The sequence below is a fragment of the Equus przewalskii genome, chromosome 31, assembly GCF_037783145.1.
Source record: "Equus przewalskii isolate Varuska chromosome 31, EquPr2, whole genome shotgun sequence".
In the NCBI taxonomy this organism is placed as follows: domain Eukaryota; kingdom Metazoa; phylum Chordata; class Mammalia; order Perissodactyla; family Equidae; genus Equus; species Equus przewalskii.
Window position 1 is genome coordinate 19,159,766 of NC_091861.1, and position 27,109 is coordinate 19,186,874.

The window sequence follows — 27,109 nt, forward strand, 5'->3', positions numbered from 1 at the left end:
TCAGAAGGAGAGACTGGAGTGACGTTTCCAGGAGCCAAAAATGCCAGCAGCCACCAAAAGCTGGAAGTGCCAAGGAATGAATTCTCTCAAAGAGTTTCTACAGGGAGTACGGCCCTGCTGGCACCTTGATTTCATCCCAGTAATATTGATTACTTCTGTCCTCCAGAAATGTGAGAAACTAAATTTAAATTGTTTTAACCAACCTTGTTTGTGGCAATTTGTTACAGCAGCCAGAGGATAATAACCCGGTTACTGACTTCACATGGACATGAGTTGTGCTTTGAATGCAAACAATAAAAGCCATGGAATGAATGGTGCTGACTGAGTAAAGAAGAGCTGGAAAAGAAAGAAATTAAGGACCCAAGGGATACAGTTAGTATTTGAGAAAGAAATTTGTTTATGCTATTAAGTATGCAGCAATTTGCATATGGCTAAAGGAAAAGTAATTTCCAGGGTTTTCATACTATCATGCATAAACACTCAATTATCATTTTAAAAAACACAAGTTCAAAAATGAAGTAATTGAAGTGAATGGATAATTAATACACTTTAAAAATTTGCTTAAATGATTCTGTACTGAACAACGTGAGTCACTTATGGTCTCTAAGTTTTTCTTGAAATACAGAGAGACCATGAATGAAGTTACTAAAAGGGATATGTATAAATGCTTATGATATATCATACTGCAATTTTTTAAAGAAATTAAAAATATAGTACTTAAAAGCATAGAGTCTGGGACTAAAACGCCTCCATTTAAATCCTGGTTCTATTATTTACCAGCTGTGTCACCTTGGGTACATTATTTCACCTTTCTGTGCCTTGGTTTATTCAATTTGTAAAGTAGTGATAAAAACAGACTTCACTGGGTTACTCTGTGAATTCAATGGGTTGATATTTGTATACCACTTAGAACTATGTCAGGCATTTAGTTCTCTAAAACTTTTTGTCAATAAGTAAACAAGAGAGACTAAAGTACACCATAGTACTCAGGGCATCAGCTAAATTTATAATTTTCAAGACAACAGTGATTTTAAGTTTTACCAAGTTTATAAATGTCTTAGTCCATTCAGATTATTATAATAAAAGTACTAAAGACTGGGTGGCTCAAGCAACAAGCATTTATTTCTCACAGATCTGGAGGCTGGGAAGTCCAGGATGAAGGTGCAGGCAGATTCAGTGTCTAACGAGTCTTCATTCTGTGCATAGACGATTGTCCTCTCCTGTGTCCTCACATGGTACAAGGGGCTAGGGAGCTCTCCAGGGCATCTCCTCTAAGGGCATTAATCCCATTCATGAAGGTTCCACCCTCCTGACCTAATCACTTTCCAAAGGTCACACCTCCAAATACCATTGTCCTAGGGATTAGGTTTCAACATACGAATTCAAGGGGACACAAACATTCAGCCTATAGCAATAAAAAACTGCTAGTTTTGGAAAACTAAAAGAAAAATAAGTACAATCACGTTAACGCTACCTATTAAGAGTAATATGTTTCAAAAATGTTAACAAAGAAAACAAATATTTAAAAGAGGAAATAGGGGCCGACCATGTGGCCCAGTGGTTAAGTTCGCACGCTCTGCTTTAGTGGCCAGGTGTTCACTGGTTCATATCCTGGGTGTGGACCTACACACTGTTCATCAGGCCATGCTGTGGCAGCATCCCACATCGGAGAGCTAGAACGACCTACAACTAGGATATACAATACGTACTGGGGCTTTGGGGAGAAAAGAAAAGACAAGAGGAAGACTGGCAACAGATGTTAGCTCGGGGTCAATTTTCCTCACTGAAAAAAAAGTACTTAAAAAAATTAAAAATAAATAAATAAAAGAGGAAACAGACTGATGAAGGCATGCATGCCTCTGAATGGGACTGGAGGTCTATTGATGAATTATGACTCTTGGGCTTCCCTTTCTTTAGAATCCATATAGGCAACTTTGTTGAGGCATTCTTCCTTTGTAAATGGCAAGGTTACTGAAACAGGCACAGCCTTCTTTTCTAGTCATTGCCTCGTAATGATGTTTTGATTTTGATCAATGTTGAACCATGGACCACCTATATGACAGTGGTCTCATAAGATTAGTGCCAACACACCCAGCTGTATAATAGGCTACAATCCAGGTTTGTATAAGTACACTCTGTGATGTTGGAACAATGATGAAATCACCTAACAATCCATCTCTCAGAACATATTTCCTTCATTAAATGTTACCTGACTCCATTGATCTATTTTGATAAACATTTTTAAAAAAAATTAAAAATTTCTGAATAGACAGTTGAATCTGTTATGCATTAATTTTAATGATTCATCCCTTTGAAAGGTATCTTATCTCTGAATTTTAGATATACTTTTCTGTAATCCCTGTATTCAACATGACTGACAAATTTTCAGGAATTTAATTTATTGTACAAAGTGACTTAACGTAATAAATCATTCATTGTGTTTTCTTTCTGTTCCATCTCATCCTTCAGTCATCATGAGATAATAGACATCATGGTTTTAGCAACAGCTGTATTGGAACTGTGGCATTGTTACTGCAAATGCCAAATATATCTGATTGTGTACCAGAACCCTTGCCAATGGAAATTGGCATTAATTTTTAAATCTCTCTGAACAACCGAGTAAATCATTGTGTTTAGCAATGTTTAAAAAAATGTTTACTCTTCCAAAATCAAAGCGTTTGGATCAAAAGTGAAAATTAAACTTTCAAGCAATGATAAACATATATATTCCTTGCTACCAGGACATGCATTTTCATTCACAAATTATATGGCATTTATTTTATCTGGAATGTCCTCTCATGATCTCTTAAGTTATTAAGGCTCAGCTAACAGCTATCATCACCATTGATATTTTCCAATGACTCTCACCCAAAGAGAGTTCTATTATTTGGATCATTTAGCACATGAAGTCATAGAAATTTTAAAGTTGAAACAGAACTTAAAAAGCGCAAGTAGATATAACTTTGTATGTGAGGAACCGAGGTCCCAGAGGAGTTGAAAGGCATTCCCATTGACCAAAATGCTTAGCAAAAAAAAAAAAATTAGAATTCCTGACTGCAATTTATTATTAAAATAGTAGTTTTTATATTGTATGTTTGCATTCTTAAGAGTTTAAAAAAAATCAGTCAGGTGCCATCAAAGAGGTCAAGAATGCTGTGGAATGATCAGGGCTTAGCTTCCCACATGATACTTCAACCTGATTTCAACCAGAATGCAGACATCACTTCAATTCATATTGTTTGCATAATTTGTATTTGTATTGTAATTTGTACATGGGTTTCAGTTGGAAGAAAGGGTCTTATTGTTAAAAAAATAAACCGCTACATTAAAACTTTGCTCTTTTCCATATATTTTTTACAGTGTATTGCTATCCATTTATCCTTCTATCATCTATATACCCATCCACCTATCTATATAGGTAGATAAGAAAGAATGTATGTTCCCTGTCACACAATTTTGATTTTATTGTTCTCAAAGGGGATGACAAGGCCTTATGTCATCCTCCCCACCCAGTTTATTCATAATTGCCTAAAATAAACTATGTATTCAATATAATTTCTGGTATTGATGATAATGAGAGTAATGAAGTCAGCTGAAGTGGAAACATTATGTAAATTTTATCTGTATCAACAGTTTGACATAACTGACATCAACATTAATTAATAAAATTAATGATTCATTAAATGAAATCAAATATCAGAGAAATGTCTTTATAAAGCAGAGTACAATGAGCATATGCTCAACCATATTAAAGGCAGTTTAGGATCACTTAAATAAATAACTTTCTATCAGTTACCAATTCAGCTTTCATTTACATCTCTAGAAATTAAGCATAATGGTAATGAAAATTCAATCGTGTGGGTATTGAAATAATATAGAGTCAAATTTACAAGGTTGCCTTTTGAAAATGTGTGTATGTAGTTTTGGCATTTGACATTGTGCTATTGTGAAGAGACTAAAAATTACAATAGCTTACATAAGATTTCTATTTCTACTTCACATAGTAATGAGGAAACAGGCAGTTAGTCCAGGGATAAGGGGTAGCTTTTCATGCTCATCATATGACTTTTATCTGGGATCCATGACTCTTCCAGGTCCTGACATAATTTTTGTATCCCACCAAGAAGGGAGGGAGAGAAGTACAAGGACTGTTCAACCATGTTCCTATTAAGAGCATGCAGGGTCAGCTTCACAGATGTGCCACCTATGCAGATTCCAAGGACCCTACACTTAGAAGGGCCCCTTGCTTGGGTTAATGCTTTACTGTCACCACCATGAAATTCTTAATAATTGTTAAGAAAGTCTCTGCTTATTATTTTGCATTGAACCTTGCATATTCTATAGCTGGATCTGAGAGAATGAGCCAGGAACACATTCCTTCTTTTCACCTCTTATTTGCCAGAATTTCACCATATGACCACAACTTGTCAAAGAAATGCTAAGGAATGTAATATCCTGCTGATAGCCAGTGCCACCTAAAACTCAGGAGTCCTAATATTAAAAGAAGGAAAGAAAAGGGGCTGACCCAGTGGCACAGAAGTTAAGTTTGCATGCCCGGGGTTCATCAGTTCAGACCCCAGGCACAGATGTATGGACCACTTAGCAAGCCACGCTGTGGCAGTCATCCTACATAAAAAGTAGAGGAAGATGGGCATGGATGTTGGCTCAGGGCCAATATTCCTCAGTAAAAAGAGAAGTTTTGGCAGCAAATGTTAGCTCAGGGCTAATCTTCCCCCAAAAAAAAGAAAAAGAAAAGAATAAATATTACCTGTAGCTAATAAACTCAGCCACTGTGTCCAGATTCTCCATTGTTTCATTCTCAGAAGCTAGTAGTACAACAAGCACATGGCTGGTGCTTGGTATATTTTTTGTTGAATAAATGAATGTGTGTTTCATTTTTTTTAGCTATGTTTTTGGTAAGGAAGATTGGCCCTGAGCTAAGATCTGTTGCCAATCTTCCTCTTTTTTTTCTCCCCAAAGCCCCAGTACATAGTTGTATATCCTAGTTGTAAGTTCCTCTACTTCTTCTATATGGCATGCCGCCACAGCATGGTTTGATGACGGGTGTGTAGGCCCACGCCCAGCATCTGAAAGCAGGTCGCCAAAGCAGAGCGTGCAAACTTAACCACTGTACCACTGGCCAGCCCCTGAACATATGTTTCAATAACTGAATCAACAGAATAAAAACGAACTTAAATCTTTCAACGTTAGGTAGATGCATGTCATCACAGCCTTAAAGAAAATGAGACTGGCCCCATCTAGAAATACTTGATATTAAGTAAATATGTCCAAAGACTAGAAAATACTTCAAAAATCCTTGGCTCACCATAGGCAAAAGTAGATTAGTAGTAGTCCTGTGGAGTTCTATTTTCATAAGTATAGATCGTATTTGATCAAACCATGTGATACACAGGTACAAAATCTCACATTCTCTAACCACTGACTGTGTCAAATCACTCCTGGAAAAAGTAGTCTTAATTCAGACACATTTTGGTGTCCTATCTTCCTTTCTGTAATCACCTTAACCAAGAGTAATACATTTTTTTAAAAAGAGTGTTAGAACAATTACATGTGATGCTAGGTACCCAAATGGTAGGCTGACGCTTGGGAAAGTGACATAAACACACAAATTATAGCAATATAGAGTCATTCAGTATAGAATAAAACAAGCTTATGTATTAAAATAATCACTATGTTTTATATGTTATTACAGCAGCACAAGGTAACTGATGGCCATTTTGATTACTTAGTATACTTGTATAAGAAATTTAGAAAAATCTCCATCAAAAAAATTATAGCAAAACGGTTTGAGGCCATAAAGGGGTATAAGGTTTGCACTTCTAGAAAATATTCTTGTAAAAAAACTATTTAGTTCCTGCTAAGTCACTGAATAAATGATGCATTTGTATATTTTGTAAATTGCAAATTTTGTGCCCATTACGTGAAAATACATTAGCGTAGTTAGCTATGCAACTGGAGGATGCATTGGAGACAAGGTAATGCATAGGATACATGACTATATTAGAATAAAAGCTGAACAAAAATTTTTAAAAGACCTTAAAGGGACGGACTCAAAAGAGAGATAAATTTCTTTCTTTCTTATGTGACGTGTTGGATGGGTATGTAGGATCTGCACAGAGTATTCATTTCAGAAACAGTTACAGGCTCTGCCATCCTTGCAGCTTGATTTTCTGGGTAGCTCCACTGATGACCACTCACAGGCAGGCAGGAAAGTCAGAGTGAGCTCAGGCCAAGTTTCCTTAAAGCAGGTGAGATGGGAGTCACCAATAGGATTTCCATTCACATTTCATTGGTGAGAATTTAGAAACACAGCCACATTTACCTAAAAGCGAGGCAAGGAAATGACATCTAGTTGGGAAGCTTTGTACCTAGGGAAAAGCAGAAGAGGAATTTGAAAAAATGAACAAGTATTGTGATAATATGTCCCAGGATACATTATTTAAGAGCTGAGAAAGGTTGAAGAGTTTGAAAATGATTTGTAATTATGAAATTTCTATAAATACACTGAATGTCCTATGGGATTATGATTTCTAAAACAGCTTTTATTTAGAACACATTTATACTTACAGAAAAACTATGAAGATAGGACAGTTCCTATATATCCCACTCCCAATTTCCCCTATTATTAGCATCTTATATTAATATGGTACCTCTGTTATAATTAATAAATATTGTAACATTATTATTAACTAAAGTCTGTACTTTACTCACCATTCCTTAGCTTTCACCTAGTGACTTTTATTCATTGCTGGTCTATAAAAAAGAATTGACTTTTTTATATTAACCTTGTATCCTTGCTCTGCTAGGGCATCGCAAAACTCTGTGGCAATGAGCACTCCTAGCGCCCAGATGTTGATTTCTAATACCATGCTCCAATAAAAGGAACTAGAGCTCCTTGGAGAAATGACTGATCCTCAGACTAGGATAGGAAATATATGTGAATTGGAAGCATCTTGTAGTGACAGAGAGTGATAATGTGATCAACAAACAAAATCAAAACCCCCTTCATAGTGATATATCAGTGGGACATGGGAGTCAACTTGAAAAGCTTTCATTAGGACAAGCTGGAAAATTGGAGCACAAAATAAGTAAAGTAGTATCAGGTAATAACTCAAAATAAATATCCATAATTCCATACTGATACAAATAAATGAAGGACAAGAGCCATACCTCCCATGCAGGATTGCAATTAATTTTTGTGGCTTTTATACTTTCAAAGAGGTACAGTGTAACTCCCCAGTCCTTCAATGTGGGGTGAATGCAGTGACTTCCTTTCAAAGAGTACAACAGGGAGAGAGGAAAAAATAATCAGTTTACAGAGCAGAACTTTGACAAACCACTACTTCAGTTAGGTCATCAAGGCCAACATCAACAGTGACAATTCATGTGGATAGTAGGTACCTTTTACATTATAGGATAAATGGCTCTGTGTGGTCTGTTCCCAAAAACACATAGCCCCAGTCTAATTATGACAAGAACATGTATTCCACTGTCATTGGATGGAGTATCCTATAAATGTTGATTAGAACAACTTGACTGACAGTTGCTCAGGTCAACTATATTTTTACTAATTTTCTGTCTGCTTGATCTATTAATTACTGAAAGAGGGATACTGAAATCTCAAACTATAACAGATTGGTCTATTTTCTTCTTTTAGTTCTATCAATTTCTGCCCTGCGTATTTTGATGTTCTGTTCTTAGGTGCATACACGTTGAAGTTTGTTACATCTTCTTGGAGAACTGGCTACTTTTTCATTGTGTAATGCCCATGTTTACCTCAGATTGTCTTCCTTGTTCTGAAACCTGTTTCATCGGCAGTTAATATAGCTACTCCATCTTTCTTTTGATTAGTGTTAGCATGGAATATCTTTTTCAATTCCTTTACTTTTAAGCTTTCTGAACTTTTATATTTAAGATGATTTCTTTTAGGTGACATATAGTTGAGTCTTTTTTATGGATTATCACAATCTGACTTCTAATTGGTGCATTTAGACCACATTTAAATTGGTTATCAATATGCTTGGACTAATATCTACTATATTTCTAATCATTTTATTTTAATTTTATTCTTCTTTGTTTCTGTTTTTTACTGTTTCTGCCTTCTCTGGTTTTAATTGAGCATTTTTATTATCCCCTTTTATCTCCTTTTTTAGCATATCAGTTATACTGTATATTTATTTTTAGTGGCTGTTCTAAGGTTTGTAATACACATTTTTAACTATCTTAATGCCAACTTTAACACTATACAACGTTGTATTATTTCAGGTACCTTATAACAGAGTATCCCAATGCCTTCCTTTCATCTCTTATTGCTGTCACTTATTTCACTTATATATATATATGCTATAATTACCCACCATATTGTTGCTCTTAATACATTAAACAGTTATCTTTTAGATCAATTAACAATAAGAAAAATAGATTATTTTACTTTTATTTATACTTTTATCAATACTTTTCCTTTCTTTACATAGTTCAAGTTTCTGACCCATATAATTTTCCTTCTCCCTGAAGAACTTTTTTCAAACATGTTTTTGTAGGGCAAATTTGCTGGAATGCATTCTCTCAAGTTATTTTGTTTGTTTTGTTTTTGTGCTTTTTCTCTGAGAATGTCTTTTTCCTTCCTAGACTTTTTCTTTTTGAGGAAGATTAGCCATGAGCTAACATCTGCCACCAATCCTCCTCTTTTTGCTGAGGAAGACTGGCCCTGAGCTAACATCTGTGCCCATCTTCCTCTACTTTGTATGTCAGATGCCTGCCACAGCATAGTTTGATAAATGCAAGCCATAGCAAGACAGTGCATAAGTTTGCACCTGGGATCTGAATGAGCAAACCCTGGGCCACTGAAGCAGAACGTGCAAACTTAACCACTGCACCACCAGGCTGGCCCCCCTTCCTAGTATTTTGAGAGACAATTTAACTGAGTGTAAAATTCTGAGTTTTTTTTTCTTTCAAAATTTTAAACATTTTACTCGTCTTTCTTCTTTCTTGCATAACTTAAGACTAGAAGTCTGATTCTTATCCTGGCTCTTCCTCAGTTAAGGTATTTTTTCCTCTGTCTGCATTTGAGATTTTCCCTTGGTCTTTGGTTTTCTGCAGTTCATATATGATATGTTTAGGTGTAGAATTTTTGATATTTATCGTATTTGGTATTTTCTGAGCTTTCTACATCTGTGGTTTGCTGTCTGTCATTGATTTTGATGAGTTCTTTGTCATTATTACTTCAAATATTTCTTTTGTCTCTCTGTCTGTTATTGTGATTATCTGTATGTTACAACTTTTGGAATTATTCCATCGTTGTACTAGTTTGATAGAGCTGCCATAATAAAGTACCACAGATTAAGAGGCTTAAAGAAGAGAAATTTATGGGGACCAGCCCGGTGGTGCAGCAGTTAAGTGCGCATGTTCTGCTTTGGCGGCCCAGGGTTCTCTGGTTCGGATCCCGGGTGTGGACATGGCACTGCTTGGCAAGCCATGCTGTGTTAGGCGTCCCATGTGTAAAGTATAGGAAGATGGGCATGGATGTTAGCTCAGGGCCAGTCTTCTTCCAAAAAAAAAAAAAGATAAATTTATTTTCTCACAATTCTGGAGGCTAAAAATCTCAAATCAAGGTGACTATAGGATTGGTTTCTTCTGAGAACTCTCTCCTCGCCTAGTAGGTGGCTGCCTTCTCCTTGTGTCCTCACATGATCTTCACTCTATATGTTTGTGTCCTAATCGCCTCTTTTTGTAGAGACATCAGTCATATTGGATTAGACTCCATCCTAATAATCCTCATTTTAACTTAATTACCTCTTTTCAGGCCCTGTCTCCATCTACAGTCACATTCTGAGGTACTGGTGGTCAGGACATCACCATGTGAATTTGGGGGGTACACAATTCAGCTCATAATAATAGTTCTTGGATATTCTATTGTGGGGTTTTTTCATTCTTTATCCCCCCCCCAGCTTTTCAGTTTGAAAAACTTCTATTGACCTATCTTTAAACCCATGGATTCTTTGATTCCTTTTTCAACTGCATACAATACACTGATAAACTCATCAATGGTATTTTTCTCTTCTGTTAGGGTATTTTTGTTTTCAATCATTTCCTTTTGATACTTATTAGAATTTCTATCTCTCTGCTTACATTACTAATATGCTCTTATATGTTGTCCTCTTTTTTTATCAGCATCTTTAATATATTAATAACAGTTATTTTAAATTCCCTGTCAGAAAGTTCCAACATCTTTTCTTTCCTCCTTGGCAAGCTTGTAATTTTTTGTTGAAATGTAGACGTGTTGTATTGAGTAATAGAAACAGGTACATATGCCTTAGCCAGACTGGAGATGTCAATTTGGCTAGCAGTTGGACTGTGTTTAATGTGTGCTGTAGCTTTAGATGCCAGAGGCCTCAAATTCCTCTTGCTTCCTTATTTTTGCTTCTCCTGTTCATTTTGTTCCTTCAGTACACCCTCACAGAAAGAGCTGACAACTCGCAGCTGTTTCACCTGTGATCCACTGCTGTCATATTGGAGCCCACTGCTGTGGTAGTAAGGTATGGGAGAAAGAGGGGAAGCATTCCATAATCTTTTGATTAAACAGTTGTCTTTTAGTGGATCCCTGGCTCTGCCTGTGACCGAGTGTTTATCTCTAGTAGTATAGTTTCTTTGCCACCCTTTTCATGAGACAAGAAGTCTAATGGGAACTAGAATAAGCAGAGTGCCCTTCCATGGTGGAATAAACTTTGGTAACGGCTTTTTCCTTTGAGAGTAACCCTTTGTTATGGAGAAAGTTCTGGGCATATTTCACAATGATTTCTTTTTCTTCTGTCTGTCAGACCTATCTGGTCATCCTTTTTGATCTTCACCATGAGAACCTGTTGGACTTCTTAAAGGTAAAATTCACAAAAGTTGCAGGGAAGGCTAGAATACCGCCGGGAGATTCTCAACATTGTGCTGGACCAAACTCAGCACCCAGCAATTCATCAAAATTACCATTTAGGTGCTCCCATCAGTTTAAGGCTCCAGCAGTTTCTGTTCCAGATAAGCATATCTTGGCTGTTATTCTCTGAATTTATCTTTTTCTCCAGATTTGGGGTTTGTGGTTTGATCTGAAAACTCAGTTCTCTAACAGGTTCAATAAAAGTGACTGATTTTTAGTTACTTCAGTTTGTTTCTTAATGTGTGGACAGTAGTGATTACTTCCAAGCTCTTTATATGTCAACATTGAAACCGGAAGTTGAATTATGATGCTTTATTTTGTATATTAATACAGTATTATTTTATTGCATATATTTTGCTATAATTTGTTACATAAAATTAAATTATCATCATATTTGATTGAGAGGACACTGCATGATTTTATTTTTAAGGAGTTTAGAAGATTCCATCAGCTTTCTGTGTGAAATTAGATGTTTATTATAGCCAATGTTTAATTATATAAAGTAAACAGGATGGAAGCAAAGCATAGAAAATAAATTTCTGAATTATGGTCAAATTTTATTAGTATAGTTCCAGTAGCCCTTTCATTACAGATACAAAAGCAAAAGAGTAAAAGCTCCCACCACCCCACCCTTTTGCTTTCGTTCTTTCTTTTTCTTTTTTTTTTTTTTTTACCGTACTGAGATTCCTAAGAGGAGGGATCACATTAAAAATCCTTTATATGCTCAACACCTTCCACAGTCTCTGATACATATTAGCAAATGTTTATTTGATAAATGAGAAAGCAATTAAGTACTGATAGAAATAGAATGACTTAAATGCAAGAAAAATAAACAGCAATAATCTGGAAAGTGAATGATCATCTGGGCCTTGATGCTCTATAGTAGGCTGAATTAACGTCAAATAATTCAAATTTTGAAGATGGAAGATGTTAGAATTTTAAAAATTAAAAGCAAGTGAATATTTTGTCATTTTAAACTAAATTTATACTATTAAAATTCATAACAGAATCTTTCTAGAAAAAAAATCACAGATGGTACTGAGGCAAACTGAATAGTAGAAATCTGTTGTATGTTTTTTCCCCCATTTTTCTTTTTTTGAAGCTCAATCCAATATTAAATAATAACGACAAAACAATATTTGAGTTCATTTAGTGGAGTATCACTCTACAATCCACTTCTTGCTATTTTTCTGCCTCATCTCTTTCCATTTTCTGGTGAAACTGAATGCATTTGTGATTGGTACACCTGATATAGATTTCTGCTATTTCAAAAGAAAATAATGATTACATACAATGTAAATTAGTGAGGATGTTTTTATTAGAAAGAGGCATTTATTAAACTATTTGTAATTTTACCATAGCAGATAACAAACTAGCTGGTAAAGATTTGGGGGATCAGAGAATATGAAAATGAATTACTATATAATATACACTACATAATGTGTATGTATTTTATAAGTTATCTTATTACTTGTTAGAATTTTTCTGACCAAATGAAACACAACAATATAATACCCTAGAGTGTAGAATTCTTCAAATCAGGAGGATCATAGAGAGTTTTCATAAGTATAATTGAGACAAAACATTTAACACACTCAATACTTCCTCACATTTAATAAGTAGAACATTTTTTAAGTATTTTGTTTTATCTCACATATTTTACCACTATAATCATCGACATTTAAATGACAAGTATAATATTTTTTCATTAGTCAATATTTACAAAGATTTCTTTTAGAGAAAGATATGCTTTTATATTTATTGATGGTATATATAGTTCTTATATAGATATTAGAGAATCTGAAAATCCAGATAATTATTTGGCATGGCTAAATTTTATTTAAAAAAATACAAAAGTGCTATTATTTTTTTTAAGTATTGATGCTGCTGGCCTCTCTTACCTTAGTATCTCAAAGTGGAGGAGGATTGTCTGCTGCAACTGCAAGAATTAGCAAGTGTCAACCACTTACGTTGAAATAATTATATAATAAAACAACTATTATGGTAATTTTGGTTTTCTGCCAAAATTATTTTATTTAAAAAATTAAATGTGTTAGCTCTTTCGTATGAAACTCAAGGAAGTGAATTTCTTGAAAAAGTCACTCATTTTCCATACTCTTCTCTTTTGTTTTGGGTTTTTGAGATGGTTCTTAAAGGAAGGACATCTAAATTTATATTTGAAATATATGTTTGCATCATCATCCTTTATTAAATATTAAAAGATGAAGCGTATTAGATGAATAATGCGGAGCTCTTGTAGTAGAATCAGCCATATGTTGTGGATATAATGACCAATGGATACTATTTAGAGGATTGAATGATGACTAAATTTAGAAGAAAAAAAGAATATTACTCATTTTATAGTGTTGACTCTTAGCTGTGATGATTTCAAATTTACTATAATATAAGCATGTACAAGGTTAAAACGGTTACAAATAAGAATAATTTTTATAGAATCTTTAAATTCAGAACCACCTTTCCACGTCACTCATTCACTGATTCCCCAGTTACTGGACTTATAAATTACACTACGTACTAGAAACTTTGACTTCAAGCTTGTCAATAACTGTACATATTACAGATTTCAAAAAAGAATATGAATATGTATGATTTCTGCTTTCTAAGAATCTACAATCTAATAGATCTATAAAAAATTAAGTACAGTAAAATATTATTTTTACCTTGATGCAATTGGAGCATAAAAGGGAATGGTCCATTTTACTAATGAGAAGATGAAGAATAAATTCAAATTTATTCAAATATGAGATAATTTTTCATCTGACTCATGAATGAGAATTATTATTTTCCTTTTAGAAGGCAATCAAGGACGGAGGATGGAAGAATGTTGCAGGTAGAAGACAAGATGCTGCATAAGAAGAAGTCTGGAGGCATGTAAGAGCATGCCACCTTCTCACTGAAAGCACTTTTATGTGGGTAGATCATAGTTTGGTGTGAAATAAATACTTCGGAAGTGGAGGATAGGGAAATAGACAAGCACTAAATTAATAAAGGAATTACATACCAATTAAAGAGTTAGATCCCTATTCTGTAGAGAGATATGTAACATTTCCATTTTAAAAGGTTTGTAATTTAAAAGTTCACCTTCGTGACTCAGTGGAGGATGGATTGGAAAAATATCAAGAGGAATTAGAGGAAGAAGATAAATCGTGGACTTCCATCAATATAGCAGACTCAGCAATTTGGGGAAAAAACTCCCTACCAAACACTTAAAACTGACAAATTAAATAAACAAATATTCGACTCTTTTTAAGCAGAGCTAACAAGTAAGAAAGCAAAAGAAGTCATCAGAGCCCCCAAATTAAGTAGAAATTGAAAAGCAGAGGCTGGTATCAACCTTGGGATAACAGAGGAAGTGTGGGCAGGATGATGATGGAGGCTCATGAACAATTGGAGCCTTGCTAACCAGCTGGTTCAGATTTTAACTACCATGTAAGAACATTAGGAGAGGCCTTAAAATATTTAAATGGATAATAAAGATAATGAACATATACAAACAGCAGCTTATAAAATGCATACAACGAGGTTGAACCAAGATGGCAGGATGGTCTCCTACCTAGAAAAAGTCACTTCATAGATGAGGCTGCTCGGATGAAACGAGAAGAGTGAGAGGACCACACCACAGAGGCATACTGTCAAAACCATCCATTGGCTACATGTGATGACTGAGCCCTAGAAAGGTGGCAAGTCCTAACTGAGATGGGTGTAAATGTAAAGCATATACTAGATTTCTTAAGACTTGGTACCAAAAAATAATATAAAATATCCCTTGATAATGTTTCATGTTTATTACATTTAAAATTATAATATCTTAGATATTTCGGTTTAATTAAAATATGTTAAAGTATCTCTCTCCTTTTTTCTTCTACTTTTAAAAAAATACAGCCACAAGAAAATTGGAAATTACACAATGGGCTTGCCTTTGTGGCTTAAATTATCTTTCTATTGGACAGCTCTGTCCTAGGGAATAACCTTTTAACATTAGAGATCCCCCCATTGATCAGTGGTATTATTTTCTGTTGATAGTGTTAACTTGCTAAGCCACTAGAATTTAATTTGCTCTTTGTTTTTGCTTTAAGATATAAATTTGGTTATTGAATTCCCTTTTCCAAAGAGAAAATCAAATGCCCCAGCCTTTATGAACCACTTTCCCTTGAAGCATTTAAAATGACAATTTTATCCTAAATGCCATTTCCACACCTACTACACTATATTTCTGGATATGATATTTTTCCACCACTTACACTTTTTAATGTCTATTGATGGACACCCACTAATCAGTTTTATTTTCAAATTGATTTGTTTGTTCACGCATTGTTTCTCCAAACACGGCTTTAAATTACTGTGTTATGTTTATAATAATAAAAGATTCCATTAAGATCTTGTTTAATTGGAAGCAAACTTAAAAATTATTTTGGGATACAGGCTACATCTTTTACACTATTGAACTAATCTTCTGAAAGCATTATATGTATTTCCCAAACTGTCAGTTTAGTTTTGAAATTTTCTTTGTAATCATTTTATGAAATTTATTTTCTATATTTATCTAGATAAGCTCCTGCCCTTCATATTACAGTTTCTTCTTTTGCATTAAGACTTTCCAACTTACAGTGAGAGAAATATCCAACTGTGTTAGAAATAATGATCTAATAGCGTATTTTTTGCTGTAAAAATGAAGAGCCTCTTTTGTTCCACCACAAACTCGTCACTAGTGGTTCATTTAGAAGCATTGTATACATTTATTACTCTTATTTTTATAATAGTTTTAATATTAATTATCCTAGGTCTCTCAAATACTATGTATATATAATCTACATAAACATAGAGTATATTCACTCTATAAAGGAGTTGTTCCTTATTTTTTCCATTTTAATGATTTGGAATGGGTACATTTTAAAGAATCTGCCTAGGTTACTATAAAACAGCAAACAAAATTATATTTCAACATCAAGCAGGTAAGAAATACTTTAAATACTTATATGTAAAATGATGATATTGATTTCAGTTTTCCATAGTAAATAATTCATTTTTAAATGTATTACTGTTGGGACTGGCCCCATGGCCCAGTGGTTAAGTTCACATGCTCTACTTGGTGGCCTGGAGTCCTCCTGTTCAGATCCTGGGCGTGGACCTACACACGGCTCATCAAGCCATGCTGTGGCAGCATCCCACATATGAAGAGCTGGAATGACCTACAACTAGGATATACAACTATGTGCTGGGGCTTTGGGGAGAAAAAGAAATAAAAGGAGGAAGATTGGCAAAAGATGTTAGCTCAGGACTAATCTTCCTCACAAAAAAAAAGCATACCTTAAAAAAAGGTATTACTATTGACACTTTGAGTGTTATATTCTGTATTATTGATAAAAAACTTTTTAGGAGCCCATTTTTTCTTATTTATTCATTCTTGCAATTTTGAAGATCCTTTCAGGACTGTTTTATGCCAATAATAATGCTGGTTGGAGGGAGAGACAACTTGGAAACCTGTAGTAAGGTCACTATCTTTTTTCCTTTCTTGTTTTGTTTTTTTTTTTTTTGAGGAAGATTAGCTCTGAGCTAACATCTGCTGCCAATCCTCTCTTTTTGCTGAGGAAGACTGGCCCTGAGCTAACATCTGTGCCCATCTTCCTCTACTTTATATGTGGGACACCTGCCACAGCATGGCTTGACAAGCAGTGCCATGTCTGCACCCAGGATCTGAACCGGGAAACCCCGGGCCACTGAAGCAGAACGTGAGAACTTAATTGATGTGCCACCAGTGGGGCCCCGTAAGGTCGCTACCTTACCTCAAAACCCTTGTATTCAATTTACTTTCAGAATAGCGTTTTACTCATCACCAGTACTGCATATGTATTTAATTAATCAAGTCAAATGTAGTATAGTTATTATGTGATAGTTATACTGTATAATGATGGAATGAAATAGTACTTCCCATTAAATGATTAGTCTGATTGCCAGTACATGACATAATTTCAAGTGTGGAATTTTTGCTTTGGATTGAATTTGATTTATATGTACTAATTTTCCACGCTTGGTTGCATGTCCTCAATATCAAGTGATTTGACATAGATATTCTCATTGATCAGCCGTTAGTTCATTAAAATAGCTAATTTTGCCTTCATGTAAAAAAAATGGAGACGTAAAAATTTCCAGCTAAATGGTATTTACCAAATATGAAATATTATGGGGTGATTGAATTATAATTTATATTTCTATCTCCAGGCTTTCCTAATCACTTAGACGGAAGAGAGGAGAATGGAATGTCAACAGCAGTGAACGGACATGGCAAAACGTCAAGTCTCAGGTTTTCAAAATTCAGCTGATTGCACTATCAGTGCCCACTTATGACCCGAGAGAAAATGGAATTTTGGTAAAGGATTATTATTCTAATTATATGATCCAGGCACCAAATCAGAATGAGATTGTTATCACAGTTTCTCTCAGGTGGATTTATTTAACATGTTCATTTCAGTTGTCACATTGATTTGGGAGATTTATACGCAGTTTCTTAAAATCTTAAGCCAAATTTATTACTTAAAAGTTGTATTTTCTACTAGGTTTCCAAAACTTTCCAATTTCCTTCCAGCTGAGTTTCTATATTCTGTAACACCCACTTTAGCAAATATATAGTTTTATTTTGTTCTCAAATTGTTTCAAATGGCTTATTTTCTTCAAATGAATAAATTTTAGGACTATTTATACTGAAGAGATCATCAATATCTTCCACAATAAAAGAAAGAGTCTCATTTACAAAAAAGGGACAAATGTGATAGAGGGTAGTACAGGGTCCTGGTTACTTCCAAAATACTTCTTCACAAAAAAAAAAAAAAAAAAAAATAGAAGAAGAGGAAGAAGAGAGGAAATTAATATTCTTGCATTATTTAAATGCAGTTAGGGACGACCTGCTATTTCAGCATTTTGTTTTTTTGGAGCTAATTGTGATCATTTGAATACTGATTTAACTGGCTAAACATCAATTTGAAATTCCAGTATAGGAAGGTAAGTCAAAGGATGATAGTCATCAAAATAGCTAGAGTAGTAAGAGATGTTCCTGGAGAAAATGTATTAATAAATTTTCGATTTTCAGAATTTCCAGTTTCATTGAATTTATTAAGTTCAATTAATTCCTAATTTAGAGACCTGAATTAGTAATATCAAGAAAGCAATCAAATGCCCTGTATTTTAAACTATGATTTGACATATACATCTCTCAATATTTTGCTCTAAATAAGATTTTGATGGCAAAATTATTTTTATTAAAAATTCTCAAGTTCCCAAAGCAATAATGAGCAAAAGTGTTTGCATATAGACCAATTTAGAAAAAATGAAATGTTTATGGGCTGCATTTTTTCCCATACATTGGAAAACATGTATTAAATTAGATCTTTTTGTCTATTGCTTATTGGATACTAATTAACAGCTGGTAATATATGGGGAACAGAAATATACAATATGTGTTGATCGTTTATTCTTTAGATCTGTATAGCACTTTAGAATTTGCTGGGTATGTTTACTTACATTGTATTATGTTATCTTAGACACAGCAGTCAGAGAAAGGCATTCACATTACTTCACTTTCGGGGGAAAGTGGACTCACAGATATAAAGGTTTCAGACTGTGTTACCAAGACAACTGGAAATAAGATAATTTGATCCTATCCAATGGATAGAATTTTTTGCACCAACACCTGCCAGGCACAAGAAGTCCCAGGATAAAACCCTAGGTGTGTACTTCCTTACCTGTGGCTGGAGGCTCTTCTCGCTCACAAGCCAGCCAGGGCAGAGCGAGCTGAGCAATAAAAGTCGCACAGCTGACAATTTCCTTACGTTCCAGGGGATGGTTGTCGTTCAGAGGCCATTGGTCACCATGCATGTTGCTAAGTGGGTTTCTGGGTCTCAGAGGCTCTGGACAGCTGGGACTCCAAGACTTTTCTGGAAAAAGTCCTAGTGGCAATTCTGACTTTTACAGCAAATGTATTGTCTATATTTGCTAAGCTTGGTCATTCTGTGGATGATTGATTTTGGATGATAAATTCTGGTTTTATTTAATTGTTTAGGTATATTACGAAGGTATATGTTTCCTAATGAGTTAGACCTGAATTTCATAAGTGATTCTGGTTTCACCATGAGGCTTGCACGTAATGAGATTAAATACACAAATAGGACATTCATTTAAACCTCAGTGGTGTAGTAAAAAGAGGATAATCCATTCTAGAAAAGTCTGTGTTGGAACCTTTGTCGTTCAGCTTTTCGGTTTATAATCATAGGGAGTTTGACAAACCACTCTGAGCCAGTTTTTTTTTTCCACCAAGAAAGTGGGAATAATACTCCATAACCTAGTGTTGTACATAAAGCAAATATCTGCTATGATACCAGAAAGATAGTGTCTAATAAATGTATATATTTTCTTTTTTTTTTTAAATATTGGCACCTGAGCTAACAACTGTAGCCAATCTTTTTTTTTTTTTCTGCTTTATCTCCCCAAATCCCCCCGGTACATAGTTGTATATCTTAGTTGCAGGTCCTTCTAGTTGTGGCATGTGGGATGCCAACTCAACGTGGCCTGACAAGTGGTGCCATGTCCGTGCCCAGGATCCGGACGAGTGAAACTCTGGGCCACCACAGCAGAGCGCGCAAACTTAACCACTCAACTACGGGGCTGGTCCCTGTATATATTTTCTATTAAATTTCCTACAATAGCAGAAAGGAAAAAAATCAGGCGACTGAAAAAGAAAATGGAGGGGCCAGCCCCGTGGCTGAGTGGTTAACTTTGCTGCTCCACTTTGGCAGCCCGGGGTTTGCTGGTTTGGATCCTGGGCACAGAGCTAGCACTGCTCATCCAGCCATGCTTTGGCACATCCCACATAAAAGAGCTAGAATGACCTACAACTAGGATAGACAATTATGTACTGGGGCTTTGGGGAGAAAAAAAGAGGAAGATTAGTAAAATATGTTAGCTCAGCGTCAATCTTCCTCACCAAAAAAAAAGGCATAAAAAAGAAGAAAATCAGCTACCTAGACACTGGTGGAAGAACAATACCTTGTTTATGGTAAGTTGAATAAAAATTTATTGTCTGAACTTCTTGTTCTTAAAATGCTTTGGAATAGAAAACAAACAGGTCAAGAATCCAGAATGTCTGTGTAACATTTTTGTCGTCACTCTTATTGTTTACATTCATGTCATGAGTTCCTCCCTCTGTGCCCTGAGAAATGACTTCATGACCTCAACAAAAAACCTGGGCTGGACCACACATTTGTTTAAACTACAAGAAATGTTTATGAAATATTTAAACAAGAGTTGAGCGATAAATGTCATAAGCACGCTTTACAGATGCTTCCATACAACTAACCAAAAATGCAATTTAAATTCATAGAAAAAAAGTACTCATTACAGATCTAATGTTACAGCTCAGGCAATATGGGAACTCAAATTTCAAACCAACTATGTGACCTAAAATTAGTTTTATATTGAAAGAGTTGCCCTTTAAAATATATTTTAGTTACAGTAGTTTCTCTGGGAGAAAAAAAAAATGTCTATTTACATCTGAATTAGTTATTTTATCATTTATTTTATACCAACTCATTATAATTTGTGAATTCTAGAAATAGCTATTTTATTGACATTGGTAACGTGCTGGAATAACTAGGTTTTCAGTACTTGAAAAGAAAATGATTGTGGAGAGTATGCTGATTATTGGTTATTAGAATGTAGAAAGAGACTGACAAAGCGAGTTGCTAAGGAAATTAAGGGTTTACTTTTTCCATGATGTGCTTATAATAACACTGACTTTTCTGTACGTTTGCTGAAATGGTCTGGTATTTAGCTGGGAAACAGTTTATCTGTTTATTTTAATAATGATAGTGTCTCTAGGAATGGCTTCTAAGTACAGATAACGATCCTATGCCACTGTCATTATGCCATTAACCATAAAAATACAACTGAATACCAAGCACTGTACCTAGTTGGGTTTTCCCTAAAGACTATTGAAAGCAATCTTCAAATGTTTCCATTAAAAACATTTTGGTGACTTTCCCCCAGGTTCTAACAAGCTACATCAAAATAGAAGTCATTTCATGGAAAAAAGGAACCCCACAGCACTTCTTTTTAATAACTGTTGAGCTACAAAATTTTATTGTCATCTTTTGATGTTCCCTCTAGAGGATGTAATGCACAAAAGCATTGCCACGGAACATATAAAATTACAAATGAAATTTATTGTAAAAAGTAGAATGTCTTCTAGACTGGTGTCAGTATTTATTTCATTCATAAACCAAAACCGCAGTATAATATATTCATTGTCAGCGAGTTCATGAGTGTAAATTGCCATACAACGTTATTGACTGATATAAGACAGATATTGAAAAGACAATTTAAATTTACTCTTCCAAACATAAACTGTTCCACAAAAGCACTGTAAAAACTCCTTCAAGATTTTGGGTTGTGCTTGACATTTACGGTTAACTACATAATTTGGTCGTGTCGTAATCCACTGTGTTTGGCAATTTGGCGTTAAATGCCTGCAGAGCTGACAGGATCCTGACCACCTCACTAGTAGACAGCTTGAGTCTGTGACGAAGCAAGCAAGAGAAAAGATCTAGACGACGCTGACCAGGTGGGGAGAGTTTATTTACACGGTCTCTTATCTCTAGAAGTTGCAAAAGTGCTGAGTCCTGGGATCCCTGAGTGTAGGGGTAGTCCAGCTGCAAAATCAGGTCCCGAATTGCTTCAGGGTCAAAGTGCATGCTGTAGCCAAACACTTGAATGTTATTGATTTTCATATAGCCCAGGTTCCGCGAAGGGTCAATAAATTCCAGAGGTTCGTAGTAAATGCTCTCATTGCCATTGGGGCCGTTGGACTTGATGCGGCTTCTCAGGTAGATGTGGACGGTCTCAAAAAAGGTCTTCCATTTGTTCCCCAGAGTCAGGGACCAGTTATAGCACTGCAGGGGGAGGTCCAGCTTAGTCCGCTCCCAGTCTGGAAAGCTGTTTTCATTCACAGGCATAAACCAGCTCTCAGAGTGGCTGCCTCCGAAGGGATTGACGTAGACAGCCAACACGGGCTCCAAGGTGCTGTTTTTAGTTAAGCAAATCTGTAACGACAGCCCCAGGATCATATGGACCAAACTGGACTTGTACTTGTTGCTCTTCAAGGTGAGCAGCATGCGCTTCCGCCAGGAGGGGTCAAACCAGCTGTTGAGGCGCATGTCGTTGCTGATGAAGATGGCGTGGACTTCTATTCGTCTGTCTGTTTTCTGCAACAGGTACTTCATCTCGAGGTCTTGCAGGTCGGTCTCGAAGCCAATGTAATGGTCCGTGGCCTCGGCGACCTCGGGCTTGCAGAGGCCCTGGCTCAGCATGTAGCCCGTGTTGCAGGCGCCGCAGCGGGTGCGGTTGTCGGGGGCGCAGCTCAGGCAGGCGGCGGCGTCGCCCACTGCGCAGGGCAGGGGCGTGGTGCAGGCCACCTGGTCGCTGGGACACGTGCACGAGTGCGTCTCCTCCGAGAAGCTGCCTAGCAGGCCGTTCTCGTTGCAGTAGAGGAAAGACTGGATGCGCGTGAGCCAGTAGGTGGAGGTTCTAGAAACACAAAACAAAACGGAGCTGTGTAAATGCAAAGACATTCTTTGTGTGCTGCAGTAAAGCTCATCTTAGCCGTGAAAGCTTCGCTATCATTTCTTCAGGTCATCTCCAGCCAGGTATTTAACTGTCATGAAAGATCCATGTAGTTCATAAATGAAAAAATTATAAATATTTATATATTTATTAATAAATATATTTAATATTTAAACATGAAAATATATAAATATAAAAATTAAATAGAAATATTCAAAATATTGAAATATTAAACATTCAACTATAAAAATATATATTTGTATAAATAAATTAATATAATTTTTATATAAAGTATAAATTTAATATATTATGTTTATTAATATAACATTATTGTTGTATGTCATATAACATGTTAATATATAATATATAAATTATAAATTTATATAAAATATAAATTTAAAATTTCTTTAAATAATATTATATATTATAAATATATACCTTATATATTTATATCTGTATATTATATTTATAAAATTTATGTATTTTATATATAAAAGAAAGTTTTATGTTAAATATATGTTTATATATAGTTTATAATATATAAAATACAAAATATATATTTTCTATGATATATATTATATATAAAGATTTACATATTATATTATATTCCTATATTTATATTACATGTATATTTTGTTCACCATTGCACAAGATTATATATGGAGAGAGATACTTGGTTTGAACTGGACTACTGCATGGAATGCCTTCTGAAGAGATTGTATGCCATCTCACTCCTGTACTTGGAAGCTGATTATGAATATAATTGGGTAGCTTATTATTTTGAAATGATATCTAATAACAGGAAATAAAAATGCTTTTTTCATAAAATATCTAGAGCAGAATTAGAGCATAGAAATGATGATTGTTCATTCATTTACTCTTAGCTTCAGAGAGCGCTAATGTTGCGAAAAGCTGAAATAGAAAGAAAATGGATATGAAAGAAAAATAAATTCTAAATTGTCACTCAGAGTATTTAAATCCTAGGGGTTTATCAACATTGAAAGAACAAGTACCCGCTGAGAGGGGAAATATTATTAAAACATGTTTGATTTTATTCTTGCAGGCTGCTCAAGAAAATTGTTGAAAATATCTCATTTAAAACCAACTACAAGTTCTTTTAAGAATGGTTAAGTGTGTTAGTTTAATGTGTTTGATTTCAGTCATTAACATTTTTTCTTATTTATACCCAAAAATCAGGCTAATCATGATGCAAATTTAAGATCTTATTTTTCCTGTTTTTGCACATTATTCAAACTGTTTTGGTGTGTTTAAAATGTCGGTAAAATAATGAAGGAAAACTGCATGGCCGTGAAATCAGATAATTCTTTGATTCTTTAGTGCTGCTTTCTCATCCTAGCTGTATGATCATGGAAAAGTTACATGGCTTCTATAAGCCACAATTCTCTCAGGGGAAAAATGGGCCTGGTAATATCTTCCCTAGTGAGTTCTTGTGAGAAATAGGCTCAGACTGTATGTATGTGGTTAGAACACGGCACAGTGGATGTATCATGGTAGACACTCAAAAAATGCATCTCTTTTCAGTATTCTTATGCCTTTCTGGCATTCATTACTTAGTGCACATGAGATTTCTGCAAAATGTCTCTATTGTACTCAATCTTTCAGACTTACTACACTGCTGTCATTTTATTGTATTTGTGTATGCTGAATACTGGTAAAATACAGGTATTAATCTGTGTGCATAATCAATAAAACCAACTTATTAAGATATTCAGAGCCATATTTGAGCTATTTATATTATATAGTCATTTTTGGTCCCTGTCCATGCTCCTCTTGCAACATAACACGAGTTTTTTCAAGTAAGCTCTTTCCTGTTTTCCAAAATAAATTAAATAATTCCTGTATTCCCTCATAATGTGTACTCATTTTTCTTCATAGTGCGTTTTTCCACTTAAAATTTTATATTACTGTGTACTTACTTGTTTATACTCCATTTTTCCCATTAAATATAATATCCAGGCAGCCCGAATCCTGTATGATCTGTTTATTACCGTATGTCCAGTGCTTAGTAAAATGCCAGGAGATTACAGCCCTTAAATATTTACTGAATATGGAATCAAATGCAGCAATGAATTAAAGGAATATTTTCTCAATAAGTGTCTTTTTAAGTGAAATATAAAGCCCTAAACTGCACGTTTAATACAGTTGTAAAGACCTTGCTCCCAAGTGGCAGAAAGTGGAGTTACACAACGTACTTTGACATTTCCACAGTTAAATACATAAAAAGCCTTTCTTTTCCAGCATTCCTTAAATGTAACTGTTTTCTGTAGACCCAGAGGAAAAAGGAAAGCCAAACCAAACCCAACCAAAACATAAAACCTTTTCCTCTAAATTATTTCTCACACTGGAAGACACTGACTGGAAAGCTAACCCTATCAAATTCATTTCCAACTTTCTCTAGATACTTTAAAAATAACTTTTCAGAAAAATCCTCCCAGGGTTATGGCCAAGGGTTGTGAAATAGCAATGCTGTGAGGCACTTTGGCAATCTGTGAGCGTTACATATCTATACAAGTCTCTCTCCTCCTCTCTCTCCCTCTGGTTCCTTGGTATTTTGCACAAAAAGCTTCCTTTTTATGGTTTATACGATAGCTTGATCAATTATTTCGGTATTCAGTCTCAGAATATAGAAATTATTACTGATTTGTTGTCTGCAGTTACTGATATGTTTATGTCATCAGTTCTCTTTCTCAATCTCTCTCCCTCTTGCGTTCTCTCTCTCTCTCTCTCTCTCTCTCCCTCCCTCCCTCTTTCATTCTTTCTCTCTCTTTCTTTCTTTCCTACCTTCCTCTCTCCCTTCCTCCCCCCTTTCCCTCTGTCTTTCTTACTATAGTTCTATTTATGTCCAACTAATAGAAAGAATATGAAATATATATCTTATCTAGGTTGAAAATTATATTTCCTTCCCTGAAACCAATGCATACATTCCCTGAGCCAATTCATCTCTCACTGTAAGCTCTAATCAGGTTTCCAAATCATAAGCACAAACAAAAAATGAAATAAATAGACCTAAGGTGAAAGGCAGAGCTCAAAAACTAGGGCACTGTAGAAAGAATCATTTGGACACTTTAGAAAAGCAATGGCTTTCCCAGCTTCTAGTCTTTTCTGATCCTTCTCACATCCTTGCAGATACCTTACTGACAGAATGTGTTTTAGCTTCGTGGATTTCAGCTTGTCATGTATGAATATCGATAACTTGGTGCACCGTCAAAGCTCACGGACCCTGGGATGGAGGAGCTAGCATGTGGATTTGCTTCCCTGTTGCTTCTCCTCCTTTCTCCCCCACTCCCCATCTTTTAACTATTTTACTGTATTTCACACGTAGGGAACATACTTTTAAAGGAAAAAGTTTATCGATCTTTTCTTTATTCCTTGTAAAATCTTGGAGAAAATAGCAGTCAAAAATAGAGAACAGAGCCAATTTGAAGATTAAATATCAATGTTTTACTTACTCAAAAGATCTCATACGTTTTCTTTTTCCCCAACCAAGTAAAAGTTAACTGTTTTTTTCTTTATTTTAAAACTTAAAATTTTCTTTTGAAGAGGAATGTCTTCAAAATGAAAACTAGGCTGTATCAAGTTTCTTTTTTAAACAATATTTTTGTAACCCTATTATTTTTTATTTTTATTTTTTGCAGGGAAAGATTCACCCTGAGCTAACATCTGTTGTCAGTCTTCCTCTTTTTTCTTTCTCCTCCCCAAAGTCCCAGGGCATGGTTGTATATCCTAGTTGTAAGTCCTTATAGTTCTTCTATGTGAGCCACTGCCACAGCATGGCAACTGACAGGTAGTTTGGTTTCACCATTGGGAAACAACCTCAGGCTGCAGAAGTGGTGAGAGCGCTCAACTGTAACCACTAGGCCATCAGGGCTGCTCTCAAGTAAGTTTTTTTTTTTTTAACTCTGTTTCCTTTTATACCTAAACATTAAATCAAAGTAATACCACATTTTTTCTTCTCATTTATTCACGCAAACTATTTACAGTCTATGAGAGCTAAAGATAAAGGGTGTAATGTTGAAAGATGAACTACTGGCAGGCAGGTCTTTTGCTGCTTTTTATCAAACACGTAGCATTGTTCTTGATGTCTACTTAATAGCACTTCAATAAATATTTACTAAATAAAGGAAGTAAGAAAGGAAAGGAGAAAGGAAGGAGGGAGAGAGAAAGAAATTAAAGTGAAGGAATGAGATTATGGAAGAATGGAAGAAGGAAACCAGGGAAAGACAGAGTATTAAAAAAGCTATTGACATGAAAATTACAATAATATTGAGCAGTTCGACGAGTATTGGAACTCCTTATCTATCAGGAAGAGAGTTTGCATTTTGGAAATAATTTCTAAAAGAGCTTTTAGGAGATAGTATTCCAAAGAGGAAAATAGCTTCCAGAGTTAAGTTAAAATTACTTGGAAAAAAATCTAATTAGCTAAAAAGTCTGTAGCATGTTTGTATTTGAGAAATCAGGCTGCATACTAATTTGAGAAGTTTAGATGACTGTCTAGTCCTGATGTCTGTGTTCAGCCTG

At 35.1% G+C, this 27,109-nt stretch overlaps 1 protein-coding gene across 8 annotated transcripts in view; it reads right to left on the reverse strand.

Moving 5' to 3' along the window:
* Positions 1–21,154: 21,154 nt before the first annotated feature.
* The window catches only part of BRINP3 (BMP/retinoic acid inducible neural specific 3), a 394,820-nt gene continuing 388,865 nt past the window's right edge, over positions 21,155–27,109 (reverse strand). For all 8 annotated transcript variants that reach the window (XM_070602587.1, XM_070602590.1, XM_070602593.1 and 5 more), the window contains one exon: positions 21,155–22,534. In XM_070602587.1, the coding sequence (XP_070458688.1) occupies positions 21,418–22,534 (1,117 nt within the window). In that variant the 3' untranslated portion in view covers positions 21,155–21,417. The remainder of the gene's footprint in view (positions 22,535–27,109) is intronic.